Source organism: Ammospiza nelsoni, chromosome 15 (genome assembly GCF_027579445.1).
Source record: "Ammospiza nelsoni isolate bAmmNel1 chromosome 15, bAmmNel1.pri, whole genome shotgun sequence".
Taxonomy (NCBI): Eukaryota; Metazoa; Chordata; class Aves; order Passeriformes; family Passerellidae; genus Ammospiza; species Ammospiza nelsoni.
This window is the reverse complement of record NC_080647.1, coordinates 17,416,379-17,431,729: the sequence shown is the minus strand read 5'-3', so window position 1 is coordinate 17,431,729 and position 15,351 is coordinate 17,416,379. Positions and strand designations below refer to the sequence as shown.

Here is a 15,351-nt window from a genome sequence, read left to right as displayed (position 1 = left end):
TGGTGCATCTCTGCTCCATCCAGCTCTCCTTCCCAGGCTGCAGGTGCATCTCTGCTCCATAGTGGACCCCCATGGGCTGCAGGGAATCTCAGCTCCAGCTCCTGGAGCTCCTCCTGCCCCTCCTTCTTCCCTACCCAGTGTCTGCAGGGCTGCTCCTCTCCCATTTCCCACTCCTCTCTCTGGCTGCAGTTGCTCTTACACTTCCCAAATCTGTGATCCCAGCAGTGCATTGCCCTGTTGGTGATGTGCTCAGCCTTGGCTCTGCTGGACACAGGGGAAGCTTCTGGAAACTTCTCCCCCTGCAGCCCCCCCAAAACCTGACACACCCCCAGTGTCCTGCAGATCCCAAAGTCTGAGGTTTCCTCCCACTGGAGAAGTTCTGGCTGTTGAAATGAGGAGATTATTATAGCAATGCTGAAAGCATTATCCAGGTCATTTTCTCATACATTAATGAGATAATAGAAATTTATGGAAGTCTTTATTGAATCTTAATTGCTCCCTAAGACCATGACTGAACTAGAAAGAGCGACTTCATTCTGCTTTGACTACTACAGCAGATGGTGAGGATACACAATCCTGAACTCAGATTTGTTCATTTTTCACCTACAAATGCTGTTAGTTTTCCTTTAGAATAATACCAATCCATTTCCTGATAGTGCAGTATGAAAGGTGCTTCTGAAAGGTGAGAGGGGTAATTCCAATATTTAGTTTGCTACTAGAAGTCTAATATTTTGTTGAGGCTGTTCTTACTCTCTACAAGGAAGATTTTTAAACCAGAACACCACTGAAGAATTTAAAAGGCATCTTCCTCACTAGCAAATGAGTTCAAATTAGCCCAATTACAATTAAAACATGACGCATTTATCAACCATCAATGATGAGAAATAATGTAAATCAGGGACAAATCTGTTTACAATTTAATAATCCACATCAGGCAACTACCAGGAGAATTTATCAATGCCTAAAAATTGCCATAAATTACACCCTTGGTTGGGAAGTTTAAAGTTTTTGAAAAAAGCTCAGCTCTTGCATATGCCACTGAATATTAGAGATTCCTAAAGATGCAAAAATAGAACTCCTTTGGTTGAAATTATGTCCCTCTGTGAAACTGTAAAATCCAAAAATTGCAAAATCCAGAAGTTTTTGAATGCTGACTTAAAAACAAGAGCTGTATTTCACTGTATTCTTGTGCATTTTTAACCTGCTATACAAGATCCAGGATCCTATTCAGCACGAACAGTTCCCACAGCCTTTCACACTGTTGATAATTTCTTCTTCTAGCTTCTTCCTTTCCTCCTCTTTGGACGTGTGGCTGGCTCTCTCCTCCCAGTCTGGCTGGTTGTGACTGTGGAGCACTTTGCTGCTCTGGGTGTGCCACATCTCATAGTAGAGATTGCTGGGGTTTGCCAGGAGCTCTGCGTGCCTGCCACGTTCTGCGACTTTACCCTGCAAAACAAGGGCAGGAAATCAGGAATCCACATTCCCAGATCTTTAGCAATAAACCAGCCTATGGACCAGAGTTTTACAGTATGGATTAGAGCAGGAATTCATGAGGAAGAGCTTGAAACAGCAAGGAAGGACTGACTGCACAGTGCACTCACTTGTGTGGGCACTGCCAGCTGAAAACAAGGAGCTGTGCCCTTCTCACACTGCACCTGCCTTTTGTCCATCTGGGCAAAATCTAAAACTCACAGCATGGAAAGCTTCCTATCTAAACTGCAGGAGTTATCTAAAGTTTCCTATCTAAACTGGAGGAGTTATCTAAAGTAAAGTTTCCTATCTAAACTGCAGAAATTATCTAAAGTAAATGTAGACCTCTATATGAGCAGCAAGGTGTTCAACTACTCCTGCAAAGGTGACATGAATGTACCAAAATAAACACAGATTTATCTTTGCTCAGTAACTAACACAGGGGAGGAAGCTAAAAGAGAGGAACAGACAGAGAGGGGTTTATATTAGACAAGCAATGCACATCTAAGGTCAAATCCTGAAAACAATTAGTGTAAACTGCTTTTATGGGTGCTCTGTAGCTTGTGTCACTGCAATCACCACCATGGAAATTGTGTGAGCAGTTCAGTTCTCTGGGCTGTTCTCAGAGCAGAGATGATTTATTGACTATCAGCATGGAAAGGAAGAGTTGGAGAGGAGAATCCCATGAGAACTCCAACCCTACAGAGAAATACCATCACTCTTCAAAAAACCAAACTAATTTTCTACTTTGAGAGACACATTCACTGACTTCAAATTAAACTGATACATTAATTCATTCTCCAGCTACTTTTCCTTCTCATTATACAGACAACTACATGGATTTGATATCAGTTCTGATCTACAATTAAATCTACCTCCTTGTGACATCTGCTGATGGACAAGCTGGGAAAGAATTTGTGTCTTGGCACTTCTATTAGTAGTTATGCCAGTAGAATCTGAACAAATATACATTTGATCAACAGAAGTGCAGAATTTACTTCAATTCTTTAAGTGATTCATTTGGAGTAGAGAGCAGGTTTTGAATTATGGCTTTTTTTAGTAACTCTTGACCAATCCTAAAAATGGAACTTCTCTGCTCAGCTCCACAGCATCAGGATCTGTATCATTACTCCAACATTTACTCACCCAGGAATGATTCTGATTTTACCTCAGCAAAGGTGCTGGAATTGTGATTCCCTGATTACCATTGCTAAGCAAAAGCAGCCACAATCACCCTGTGTCATCCCTGCTCCTGAGCCTGACTTCCCTGGCTGCTAACACCTCAATCCTGCTGGATGGCAGAGGCACAAGGCAGTGCTGCCTCCCTCATCCACAATTCCATCCTTCAGCAAAGGAAGCACCCTGGCTCCCTCACAGTTCGAGGCTGTGCTTTTATTTTTAATTTAACAGTTACACTACAACACAAAACACGCTCTCAGTAAGCTGTGAAAAATTGCATGGAAAACAAAAAGCTGCCAATTGCCTTGTGACACGTTACAAAATGTTTGTGAGATGTTTTAACGTGCACTTGTAGGAAGGATACACCTTAGGAGAGGCTTTTTCAGCAAAAGCTGAAAAAACAAAGCAGATCAAAAACAACTAAAAACTCCATGGAGCACTGCAAGTGATTTATTCCACTACTTCATCCTTTTCAGATTCATATAAAGTTGAGTTTTGTGTAGCAAATGTCACTATTTCACAAAGATATGGTTCTAATTGTCCCTGAAGTCATTGAATATAGTGTAAGAATAATTTATTTGCTTTTAGATGTGTATTTTAAGTCACTAAAGACACCTAGGAGCACAAGCTTATAAATAGCAACTGATAAAAATGCATGCAGAGATAAATTTAACATCTATTATCAGCAGATCAGAGCACTGTACTTTCAGCATTATCAGTTAAAAGAATAATTATGAAGTTATCTTAAGGACATTTGTTTATTTTAAATCTCTTGCCAGATACAGATAATAGAGAAAAAATGGACTTTGGGTGAGTATGAGGTAACAGCTGAATGCTGATATTAGGGAATCAAATGTTGAGACATGTTGGTTTTTTCTTAGGAAAAAAGCCTACAGAAAGGGAACAATCACACTTTTCTACAGGTACAACAGAGAATGGTGCTCAGATTTTAAACATAACGAGGCTGAACAATCCTGCAATAGTTCTATCTGCATGGAAACAGAACACACTGTCCTCTCTCCTTCCACTGAGAGGAAAAATGGATGTATGTGAAAAACAGACCCTGAGCAATGAGAGTGAAGCATAAATTGGGGGAACACATTAGGAAACTTCAGATGACAGAAGCATGCAAAAAATTAGATTAAAAACATGCAACAGTAAGGCATAAAAATAACAACATAGAAGGCAGTCACACATGCCAAGCTTGGGTTGGAATTTTCAAACATGCTTCATTTCGAAAGAAAAAACTTCCAGCAGCTTGGTGGGAGTGAATTACAATTCAAACACAATTCAAACTGGACACAGAGGGGCCCTAAAGCAAAGCCTGCCATGGTGTGAATATCCCACAGCACCAGGTGAGCCCTCACCTGATCCAGCACGATGATCTCATCTGCATCCACCACCGTGGACAACCTGTGCGCAATGAAAATCGACGTCCGGTGCTTCACCATGTCCCTCATGGCTTTCAGAATGTTCTGCAAGAGTGGAACAGACACAAACACTTACACACTCCTGAGTGAGATGAGGAGAGATAAAATGCTCCTGGAAATATGCAAATTGCTGTAAATAAGTTTTGAAAATCATCTCTGGTACTGCTACAGCTTCCCAATAACAAACAGCCATGCGTATGTACAGGAGAAACAGAAGAGTCCCAAACATGAAATATCTGTGGTTTTGCTAAAGCCTCAAACTGAAAAAAAAACCTTGCATTCACAGAAAAACACAGCTATCCCCAGGGACACAGGAAGAGAAGTGTCACTTCATTTCAGGAAAAAACTTCCCCATGGAGCCATGCTACACAAGCAGCAAACAGCAGTAAAAGCATCTGAAAATAAGAACTCCTCGTGGTTGTAATATTAATGCTTTCCCATGATTGTTAAAGGAAAAAATCCCTCTCAGTATTATGCTAATGTGGAACAAAGGCAGAGCAATTCTGGGAATTATCCATCCATCCATCCATCCATCCATCCATCCATCCATCCATCCATCCATCCATCCATCCATCCATCCATCCATCCATCCATCCATCCATCCATCCATCCATCGTTTCCTTTGTGAGCTCTATGGCACCTTCCAAACCACACCCTCCCTCTGCAAGGAGCACTGATGGGGAATTTGTGCCCTCACTACCATAAGTGAAGTGTCCACTTTATTTCTCTGAAAATTTTTGTCAGAAAACATTTCCATTTCCAGGCATACTCTTGTGGAAAAGCCTCATTTTCATTTGCTGTCTTCCAAGTGCATTTCTACACTGAAACTTTCTGCTTTGCTTATGACTTTTGCACAGATACACCAAAACAAGAGAGGAAAAATGTGAGAACTCAGTGTGATGTGGACATTTCTGGCCCATGAGGAAGCTGTGCTACATTTCAGAGCTGTGCTATATGGAGTTCATCCTCTGGATTCTTTGCATCTGGAAAATGAAAGTAATTTAGTGATTACAGGTCAATAAATTCACTTAATCTGCATAAGTGAACAGAGCCATAGCTTAGCTCATTTTTGATGACATCAGTTTGGGAAATTACTGCTGGTGCTGAGAGTTTTGTGCTTAAACAAAGATGATGTTATGAAGGCTGATGCAGCTCCTGTCATAGTGCCACCACATTCATGTCACAGCTCCTCCTGTGGAATGGGCACAAATGAACAGCAGCACTGCAGGTCACACCTGCATCTGTACAACGAACCAGGGGGGCTTGTCCTGCATTAGATCTCAATTATTTAGAGGGATTTTTTCATGGCTACCTGCACCAGCTTCAAGGGATAAATGTGTCAAGAGTGGAAACAGAAAATATCCCAGAGACAGCTGATATCCCTCACTCTCTCCAGACAGATGGACTGAGCTTCTCTGCTCCACATTTTAGAACAACAGCTTCAACACAGCATGTCTTAATAGTACTGAGAAAACACTTGAAAAAACCCAGAATTCTGAGAGGAAAAGAACAAGGAAAAGCATCAGAATCAAACATCATGGTATCACCTAAATTCTAGATTTTTTATCCCAATTTACCTCTTCTGTAATTGAATCTAAAGATGATGTGGCTTCATCATAGAGAAAAATAAGTGGCTCCTTTAACATTGCTCTGGCAATTGCAACTCTTTGCTTTTCTCCTCCTGAATGAGGGGGAAAGAGGAAAAAAAAGAAAAAAGATTAAGTTACAATTGTGATAGTCTAAATTCAACAGCAGACATGATTTTGAAGGGTTGGTTGTTGGGTTTTTTCTCCTTTTTTAATAGACATCAGAGTCACTGCTGACAAATGTCTGACATGTTACATAAGTAGCACACAAGTTCCTGCTCCCTGGTAAATTTAGTGATTCAAGATTGCTCATCCTTTTGGAAAAGGACAGAGAACTATTTTGTATCTGCTCCAAGGCAAGAGTCTGACACAGGTGAGTAACAATGCTGTACAGTTACTCACTCTGTACACCTGGGAGTAGGAGCCCATTCACCTGGCCTAAGATCTGCTCCATCCAGTAACTCTGCACACACAAATCCAGTTTTCTCTCAACACTGCTCTGTCCACACCTGCTGTATTGGATTTCAGGCATTTTGCTCATACATTGTGTCTTTCAGGTCTGTCCTTGACATTCATCCAACTTCCCACCCCATAATGGCAAATTTCACTCAAGAACAGTTAATATTGTACTGCAAACCACCATCAGCCTGCAATCTACAGCCTGCTGGTTTCTGCTATAACCCAATTTCAGACTAGTTTCCTTCCTAAACAATTCTTACAGCCAACATCTACTCAAGAATAACTCAGGGCAACTTTTACAGACAGGAAAACAGGTGCATTTGAGAACTTAAAATCTGCTAAACATTTGGTATGCGACGCAAACACGTCACATTTGTGCACTTGTCCTCCTTTGTTTTATGCAAGACTTCAAAACATTCCATTTAATACCATTATACTCTTGTTAATGTTCCACTCCTATCAGGAGAGAACATGCTTTCATAAACCATTTAAAAGGCTGGTGGTAATGCTGCAGTTCACATTTTAAACTGTCTTTGGCAGAATTGAGGAGCAATTAGAACTGTATGATTTACTCAGTCTGTTTTAGTGTGCTCTCCCTCCCTCCCTCCCTCCCCTCCCTCCCTCCCTTGTACAGCATCTTCAAAACTCACAGCTTGACAATATCCATGTTTGAAAGACATATTTCAGTACCCAGATCCCCCATATTTTCAGGGAATGTTGTTCCCCATTCACACCCAGGGCAGCAGCACAGAAATTGTTCCATTCACAGAGTCAGGGATTTGCAGCTCTGCCTCTTACACATCTATTAGCCAACACTGATGTGGGTTCTAATTGGAACAACCCAAACAACTTGTTTTTCACTCTTTACTCTTGATGAATCAATCCTTGAGAACAGTAAGAACTGCACAAAATGCTACATCACCACTTAAATTGGCAAATCTGTCACTGCAGCTAAAATCTTGTTTTTCCATTGTGCACATAAACCCCTGGATTTTAAAGAGAATCACTTGAATTCACACACCTTTTACTCACCCTATTCCTGCCACAAAGTAACAGAACAAAGCAGGACTTTGTGTTCTCCTTGAGGAAGCCTCACCTAACTTAAAAAAAACCCCACAAACTGATTCTGAAATGAATCAATACATATCTTTATAAGAATTTAGGGAGCCAATCTACTATTGAGAGAACTATAGATTGCAATTAGCAGTAGCATTTTACAGAGCACTGAAGGAACTCAGAGCTTTCCATTTGATATCTCCAGTCCTTTGCACAATGACACCAGTTCTGAGAGCACTGGCCTGAGACTCCTGTACCCTGGCTGCACACATTCCTGAAGCTTCTTTACCACTGGTATTTGTCAATATTCACCTAATTGTTGAAAATAAGAAACTGAAGCTGTTCTTTCAGTGGCAGATGCTTAGAGCTCAAAAGAATTCCATTTTCTTTCTCCTGGGTATTTTACATATTCTTTCTTCTTTAAATACAAACAAAGCAGTAAAAGAACACAATTCCCTTACCTTTCTCAACACCACCTTTGTGGGAGCACTGGCAGGTGGGTGCTTATGACCATCCCAGTGGCAGCACAAACTGAAGGATGGAGGAAAGGCAGAACCATTTTCTGAAAGGCTCTGTTACAGGAGTCACGAGGTCAGAAGGAAACTCCAGCACACCCCCACACAATGCTCCAGACTCAGAAAGGGACACAGAATCATGCAGGTTGGAAAGGCCCCACAAGACCATGGAGAGCCCAACTGTTCCCCCAGCCACCACTGACCCATGTCCCCAAGTGTCACATCCACACAGCTGTTTAATCCCTCCAGGCATGAGGAGTCCACCACTGCCCTGAGAACCCTGATCAAACCTTTGGGTGAAGAAATTTCTCCTAAAATCCAATCTAAACCTCAACATAAGGTTAAGGCATGGAGCAACCAGGTCTAGTGAAAGATGCCCCTGCTCACAGCAGGAGGGTTGGTTTAGATGAATTTTAGAAGATTCCCTCCAAATGAAACCATTCTATTCTTCTATCAACACCAAGACATTTCAAACCTACTGTCAGTCAAATCCTCTTTCCAGCAATTATAAGTGTGGGGAGACAGGCAGCACAAGACAAATCTTTCATTGTTAGCACGATTCTCTTCAGTTCTGCCAGTACCTATTTAGCACCTTCTATTCCCTCACCCAGATCTGTGCTTCACATACTTTATTTCTCTTTTAGGTCTCTGCATAATCCCCTTCTGCAGCATGCACACTTTCTCCTGCACTCACGTTCTGGGTACAGCCTGCACCCTCTGACCCCCTTTTTCAAAAGCACCAGGACTGACTGCAGCAGCTGCAGAGAAAGAAATCCCCCTCAGAACTGTCTCTGCAACAGGCAGCACCTCTGTCTGCACCCACTGCATCCCTCAAAACACACAGAGTTCCCAATTCTAGTCCACTACCCAAACAGATCATGAGAAAAATAATTTTTACTTAAATGCACTGCCAGCCTCACTTACAACCTCATTTAACAGTATCCCCTGAAAACACATTCCTTTGAACATCTTGCAGACTACAGCTGCCTTAAAATGTACATATTCATATTAATATTCAGCCTTACAGGTAGTTATTTTGGGCTCCTCTCTACAAGGACATGAAGGGGCTGGAGAGTGTCCAGAGAAGGGAATGGAGCTGGGGAAGGGTCTGGAACATAAGTCCTATGAGGAGCAGCTGAGGGAGCTGAGAAGGGGCTCACTCAGCCTGGAGAAAAAGAGGCTCAGGTGGGACCTTCTTGCTCTGCACAGCTCCTGACAGGAGGGGACAGCTGGAGGGGTTGGGCTGTGCTCCCAGGGAACAGGGACAGGAGGAGAGGGAACAGCCTCAGGCTGGGACAGGAGGTGTTTAGGCTAGATGATAGGAAAGATTTCTTCACTGAAGGGTCATGCATTGCATCAGGCTGCCCAGGGCAGTGGTGGAGTCACCATCCCTAGAAGTGTTCCAAAAAGGAATGGATGTGGCACTTGGGGATGCAGTTTAATGAGCATCGTAGGATTTACCCAGAGGTTGGACTTGATCTTGTAGATCCTCTCCCACCTTAATGATTCTGTGTTATAAACTAAATAAACTAAAACCAAACCTGAGGACTAAACTCTGAAGGAAACTTTGAGGCAGCAAAAGGGATACAAAGAAGCTGGGAGCCCACCTGAGAGTTTGAGTCCTCGCTCCCCAACCTGGGTGTTGTAGCCATTGGGCATCCTCAGGATGGCATCGTGGATCCCTGCCAGCTTGGCCACTGCATACACCTCCTCTGCTGTGGCCTCTGTGTTGCCATAGAGCAGGTTGTAGTAGATGGTGTTGTGGAAGAGAACAGCATCCTGCATTGGTGGGAAGAAGAAATTATGAACATCAGCTTCAGAACTGTCCCCTAAATCAGCCTTGCTGGGTTCAGGGTGTCCCCAGCAGGCTGCAGGGTCCAGATAGCACAGTCCTTTATGGGACAGACTGAGTTCCCAAGCAGCTCTCAGCCACAGGCAACCTTAGCAAGCTTCAGTGATATCAGCTCTTTGTGATTTCAGCTCTTTGTGATTTCAGCTCTTTGTGATTCCAGCCCTTCAGCCTGCTAGGTGCCCAGGCAGGCAGACACAGGGAGAGAGAGAAGGCTGTGTGGGGTTCCACAGTGATGTCTTTATTGATTCTTCTGAGAAGGGTTCCAGTGACAGCTCTTCCACTAGAACCAGGCTAAACCAGCCCTTTTTATAGGGTACAGGGGATCAGAAATGGAGAGATAAGCAGGGGTCCAAAGGTGGAACAGGGTCTTTGTAGCCCATTCACCATGGCTTGGCATTTCCTATCTTTAGAATTCTGCACACCATGGGGCCCTTGCAAAACCAGGGCATGCTACAGTCCCCAGCCCGTGAAAGAATCAACACAGAATGGTTTTTATTTTTCTTTACACAGCCTGAAGGTAAAAGTGTTTGGGGACATTTCTTTTCCCAAAAAAAGGATTATTATATTTTGTCCTAAATATGTATGTCATGCATAGTTTCACCACTTTGCTAACTCATTATGGGTGGTAATCAACTATAAAGCTAAATCACTTAAAGCTGGAGGCAGCTTCTCATGGGGAGGCTTAAACACATTTCAGAAATTGGATCTATATGATGATGCATATAAAAACATATTATTTCCTGGGGGAAAAATGTCTAGTTCCTTTGAAAGTCACCATGCAACACCACTGCATTAGGAATGGCCTTCACTGAACAGTGCCAGACACTGAGAATCACTATTAGAATTACTGTTCCAATGGAGTGTCTGGGGAGAAGGAAACATGGAATACCTGAGGCACAACTCCTATTGCCTTTCTCAGACTTTCCAAACTGACATCTTGGATGTTCTGTCCACCAATATAAATGTTTCCTTTCTGAGGTTCATAGAAACGAAATAATAACCTCACAATGGTGCTTTTCCTGGAATTGAAAAGAATTGAAGTTAATGTTACATCCTGGTTGCCATTTACAATCTCCAATGATGTACAAACAACAAAAAGCAAACACAAGCAGCACCACATTTAAGAAACTAAATTCTGCATTGATTGGCATATTTAGTCCATTTACCCACCCTGACCCACTACCTCCTACAATGGCCACTTTCTTTCCTGCAGGGACTTCAAAGGACACTCCAGCAAGGACTTTCTGCCCCTTCAGGTATTCAAAATGCACATTGTCAAAGGCAATGGAAGCAGTCTGGGGGGTGATCTGCAGGGGTGGAGCCAGCTCTTTATCCTATGAAAAGAAGAATTCCACTTTATCTGCTGCCCAGAAATTATCTCCAACACTTCAACAAGCTCGACAGTCCGTTTCCCACCTCAGAAAAAGACAAACAGACACTCCAGCTCAGATATGTGGAAAATAATCATAATTTGCTGCACAAGTGACATTGGTTTGCTCCTCCTTTTCCCCAAAGGAGGTAAAAATTCCTGCTGTAAACACTCTGCCTCATAACTTCTTTTGCAATATATTCTGCATCATTAATTACCAATAAAAATTCAAGCACGAGGCATGAATACTTAAATAAAGAAGTCTCAATACAAACACAGCTTCCATGAAGCAATTTTTGCTTCTCTGCAAGAAAAAGAAAATTAACTTATTGCAGTAACTGCACTTAAGAAGAGGCAGAACAGCAACCTCACACACAACAACTCTTTCATGAATAGAAATTAAACCTGGAAGATGAGAACATGGTAAAATGATGGCATTGCCCTGTTAAATGCCCAGATACTTCAGGGAAATAAGTTACTACTTACTTTGATTTTGGTATCTACACTGAGAAGTGTAAACAAGGTATTCATATCTATCAGTGCTTGTCTTGTCTCTCTGTACACTGTTCCCAGGAAGTTCAGGGGCAGAGAAAGCTGGAACAGCAATCCATTCACCATTACCAGATCTCCAACAGAAAGGCTGCCTTAAGACAAAAGGGGTGTGAGAGAATAAGGAGACTTGAAGGGTTTTCCTTTTAGGATGCACCAAAAGAATTGATCAAGTCCATCAAACCTAATTTCTTTTATCTCATTTCTAAACCCAGATTTTTAAATAACAAACAAAACCACAGAATCCATTCTCAGATTTTATATAGGGGTGCCTGAGAAGAATGGCAATGTTTGTGTGGATTTCACTTTAAAAAGATGTAATAGCACTAGCAAATAAGGCAAGCAGCACATACAACATCAGACTGTAAAATCCACAGAGAGGCCTAAGGAAGTTAAAAGGGAAGGAAATAATATATGGAAGCACAAATCAGGAAAGACAATCTTAAGTACAATTACAGACAAATGCAAATGATAGATTCTGTCATGATCAAGAGAGAGCTTTCTCACTGCATGTACCACAGAGCTGCTGAAACACACTGAGCAGCTCTGGGCAGCTCTTATCAAACAGGCTGATCAAGGGAAAGCTCAGGATGTCACAGCAGCTAAAGGTAAGTGGCAGGTCAGTTCAGCTGAAACAGGCCCAGAAAGATGATTTAAAGCCATATGTCTACCATCCTGCTTCAAGCTATTCTAAATCTTGCTAAGAACAGCTATAAACTGCACCTACTGACTGATCTCTTCAGTGTAACCCTTCCCTGGCCTGGCATCTTTAAAAAGGGCAAAGCAGATGCAAGGGAAAGCACATGGTATAAAGGTCTGCCCTTCAAACACTTCTGGATGCTAACAGTCTTTAAAGCATCATTATTTTTACTCTAAAACCACCTTGCTTTAGCAGAGCTTCATCCCAATTCTGTATTTGAAGCTTGCTAATCTGTCTTGCTAATCAAGCAGGCTTTATTTTATGTAGTAAATTAGACAAGTGCAGAACAGATGGAAGCAATTCTTTCCTTCTTAATGGAAGGAAAGTGAATTATTGGTAACAAAAATACTGGAGACAAAGCACAGGGGTATACATACATGGAGTCTTGCCAAAATGGGAAGGGAGAAGGGCAAAAAGAAAGGATCTTTGTACAATGTCCACAGAAATATTTTTATCTATAGAAGTGCCTTTCAAAAACCTTTAAGAGAAATTTCCTAAAGTGACATTTTCTTGGGATCTTTCTTTAACCGCTAAACTTTTATAATGCTTTTGATAAAATCATAGTATGATTGAGCCATTGAGAGAGAGATAAAATGGAATTAATAATACTCCAAGAAGCAGAAATATATAGACAAAACTTAAGCAAAAAACTCTCAACCAAAAACTCTCAAAATGAACTATCACATCAACCCTCTGTTAATGAAGACTAACACCTCTGTTGTGGATGAACTGAGGTAAAAGAGACTCATTTCAGGCTTACAGACAGGTGAGTTACCTGCAATAATGCCCTGGCTGGCGAGCACCATGATGGCTGTTAAACCCACACTAAATATGGCACTCTGGCCAAAGTTGAGGAGAGCTAAAGTGGAGGTAGTCTTCAGGGAGGCTCTCTCATAGGTCTTCAGGAACTCATCATACCGTTGGGCTTCGTATTTTTCATTATTGAAATACTACAATATAAACAAAAATGGGAAATGTGACAGTACAAACATGTTGGAGTGTTAAAGTGGCTGTAAAATCCAGCATGAACAGAGTGCAGTGACACACACACAGCTCCTCTCTAACAGCTGAAGGAAAGAATCACAGAATATCTTGAGCTGGAAGGAACCCACAAGGATCATGCAGCCCAGCTCCTGCACAGACACACCAATAATCCCACCCTGTGCCTGACAGAGCTGTCTGAACACTCCTGGAGCCCTGGCAGCCCCAGGGCCATGCCCATTCCCTGGGAGCCTGCTCAGTGCCCACCATCCTCTGGGTGAAGAACCTTCCCCCAGTACCCAACCTAAACCTCCTCTTCAAGACTAAGTTTACTCTCTGCAGAAATTGATGGTCAAGGTGATTCAGCCATGAAAGAAACTTCTCATTCTTTATTAACAAAGAGATTTTTTCCACCCCCACTAACAACCTTCCTGCTACTCTGTCAGTGCCACGCACTCCTCTTCAAATGAATACTGCTTAAAAATATGCTATTGCTCCAAATATGCAGCCCTTTAAAGATGAATCTTATGACTCACTTCCCTAAGGCTGACAGAAGCAAGACAAAGAGCCTGGTAGTAAAGACTGGCCTTACCTTCACAGTCTCATAATTCAGGAGCGAGTCAATGGCAGCGTTACCGGCATCGTTGTCAGCTTTGTTCATTTCTATCCGAAACTTTGTCCTGGGAAAGGAAAGGAAGGCTTCATCCATCACTGATGCTTTTATTTTAGCTTTTATATTTTTCAAACCCTGTACTGCATTAGTGTATAACTCTAAATTCCTTATAGAGTGTCAGTTAACTGTCTTCTCATTTTGGTCAGACTAAACAGTTCCTCTAGGCCTGAGATTCAAGGATACTCTATTGCCTCAGCCTCTAAAAGTGAATTGTGGGGGAGCAAACTGGGGGAATGTAAGGGGACACAGCATGGGTAAATGAAGGTGGTATAGAATGTAATCTTATCCCCTAAAGAGGTGCAGCTGGACCAATTACTAAAGATTAGGAGCAGGCCTGATGTTAACAGGCCACACCTGCAGCCAATAAGAACAGTGCTATAAAAGAGTGGATTGGTGGCAGCTGGAGTCAGTTGGCTGCTGTGAGGACCAGCAAGAGTCAGTGCCTAGAGGAGCTGCCTATGAGCAACACTGAGGAGGTACAAAACTCTTGAGTAAGGAGACAACAATGTGAAACCTTTGCTATATAACAACAACAGGGGAATACGACTTCACTGCCTGAAGCTGGAATTGGAGGATTAACCCCTGATATGTAAATGGACCAAACTTATAATTGTCTGAAAAACTCATGACCATCATCCATCCTGCGTGTGTCCTTGGTGGTTTCTGCACTGCCCAAGGTGAACCCATTGAAGGCCTTTAATAAATTCCCACTTTATTTTTTTAATCCTAATATCTCTTATTCTTAATTGCAGGCAGCCACTGAAGGCACCATCCCAAGCTGAGGAAGATGAGGGCAGGGCCTGCCTTACCTCCACTGTGTGATTCCTATGGTGAACGCTGCGTAGGCTCCCAGGGTCCCCAGAGTGACCAAAGCAAACTCAGCACCACATTTGTAATACTGCAAGATTTCAAATCAAATAATAATAAAAAAAGAATCATTATTGTTTTCAAAACTTCACTGATGTCTCCAGCTAGGCTATTCTAATTTTAAGACAAGAAATGATGGTCCCTCCCAACACAATCCCTGCTCTGAACAGCTTAAGGCTAAATAAAGGCTTAAACTCAAAAGGAAAGCAGCAAGAAGGATTTAGATGAAAAGATTGCAGGCAATAACCAAGAGCTAGTGTATATAATACTGCAAAGTTATTTTTCAAATTATAAAACATATAAATGCTGCTGATGCTTGTGCTGTTTTCACAAATAAGTATTTGTTTCTATGCTTTTTCAGATTTTGAAAGAAAGCTGGACTGTAGAAGAAGAAATAAATGGCCTTGCAAAACAACTTAGGAAGCATTTTCTGTACTTCAGGGCACATCAGGAGAGAAAAGCCCTAAGGAGGGTTGGCTGACAGCCAGCCTGGTCTGCAATTTCCACTGGTTAGAAAATGGAACCCAACAGGCATTTCACTGTTCCATTCAAACTTGATTAAGTCTTTCCAAAAAGGCCAATAAACAGAACAAGATTCTTGTTTTTAATTTAAACCAAGATACATAACCATGATTCAGATTTTTGCACCCAAATAACACCCAAAG

The 15,351-nt window shown here is 42.0% G+C and overlaps 1 protein-coding gene across 1 annotated transcript in view; it reads right to left on the bottom strand.

Annotated features, from left to right (window-relative positions):
* Positions 1 to 461: 461 nt before the first annotated feature.
* ABCB7 (ATP binding cassette subfamily B member 7) overlaps positions 462 to 15,351 on the bottom strand; it is a 37,094-nt gene continuing 22,204 nt past the window's right edge. The window contains exons 7-16 of the mRNA XM_059482753.1: positions 14,629 to 14,717; positions 13,739 to 13,826; positions 12,941 to 13,115; positions 11,403 to 11,560; positions 10,718 to 10,881; positions 10,437 to 10,566; positions 9,303 to 9,474; positions 5,657 to 5,760; positions 4,017 to 4,124; positions 462 to 1,446 (exon numbers count right to left, since the gene is read on the bottom strand). Of these exons, the coding sequence (XP_059338736.1) occupies positions 1,228 to 1,446; positions 4,017 to 4,124; positions 5,657 to 5,760; positions 9,303 to 9,474; positions 10,437 to 10,566; positions 10,718 to 10,881; positions 11,403 to 11,560; positions 12,941 to 13,115; positions 13,739 to 13,826; positions 14,629 to 14,717 (1,407 nt within the window). The 3' untranslated portion in view covers positions 462 to 1,227. The remainder of the gene's footprint in view (positions 1,447 to 4,016; positions 4,125 to 5,656; positions 5,761 to 9,302; positions 9,475 to 10,436; positions 10,567 to 10,717; positions 10,882 to 11,402; positions 11,561 to 12,940; positions 13,116 to 13,738; positions 13,827 to 14,628; positions 14,718 to 15,351) is intronic.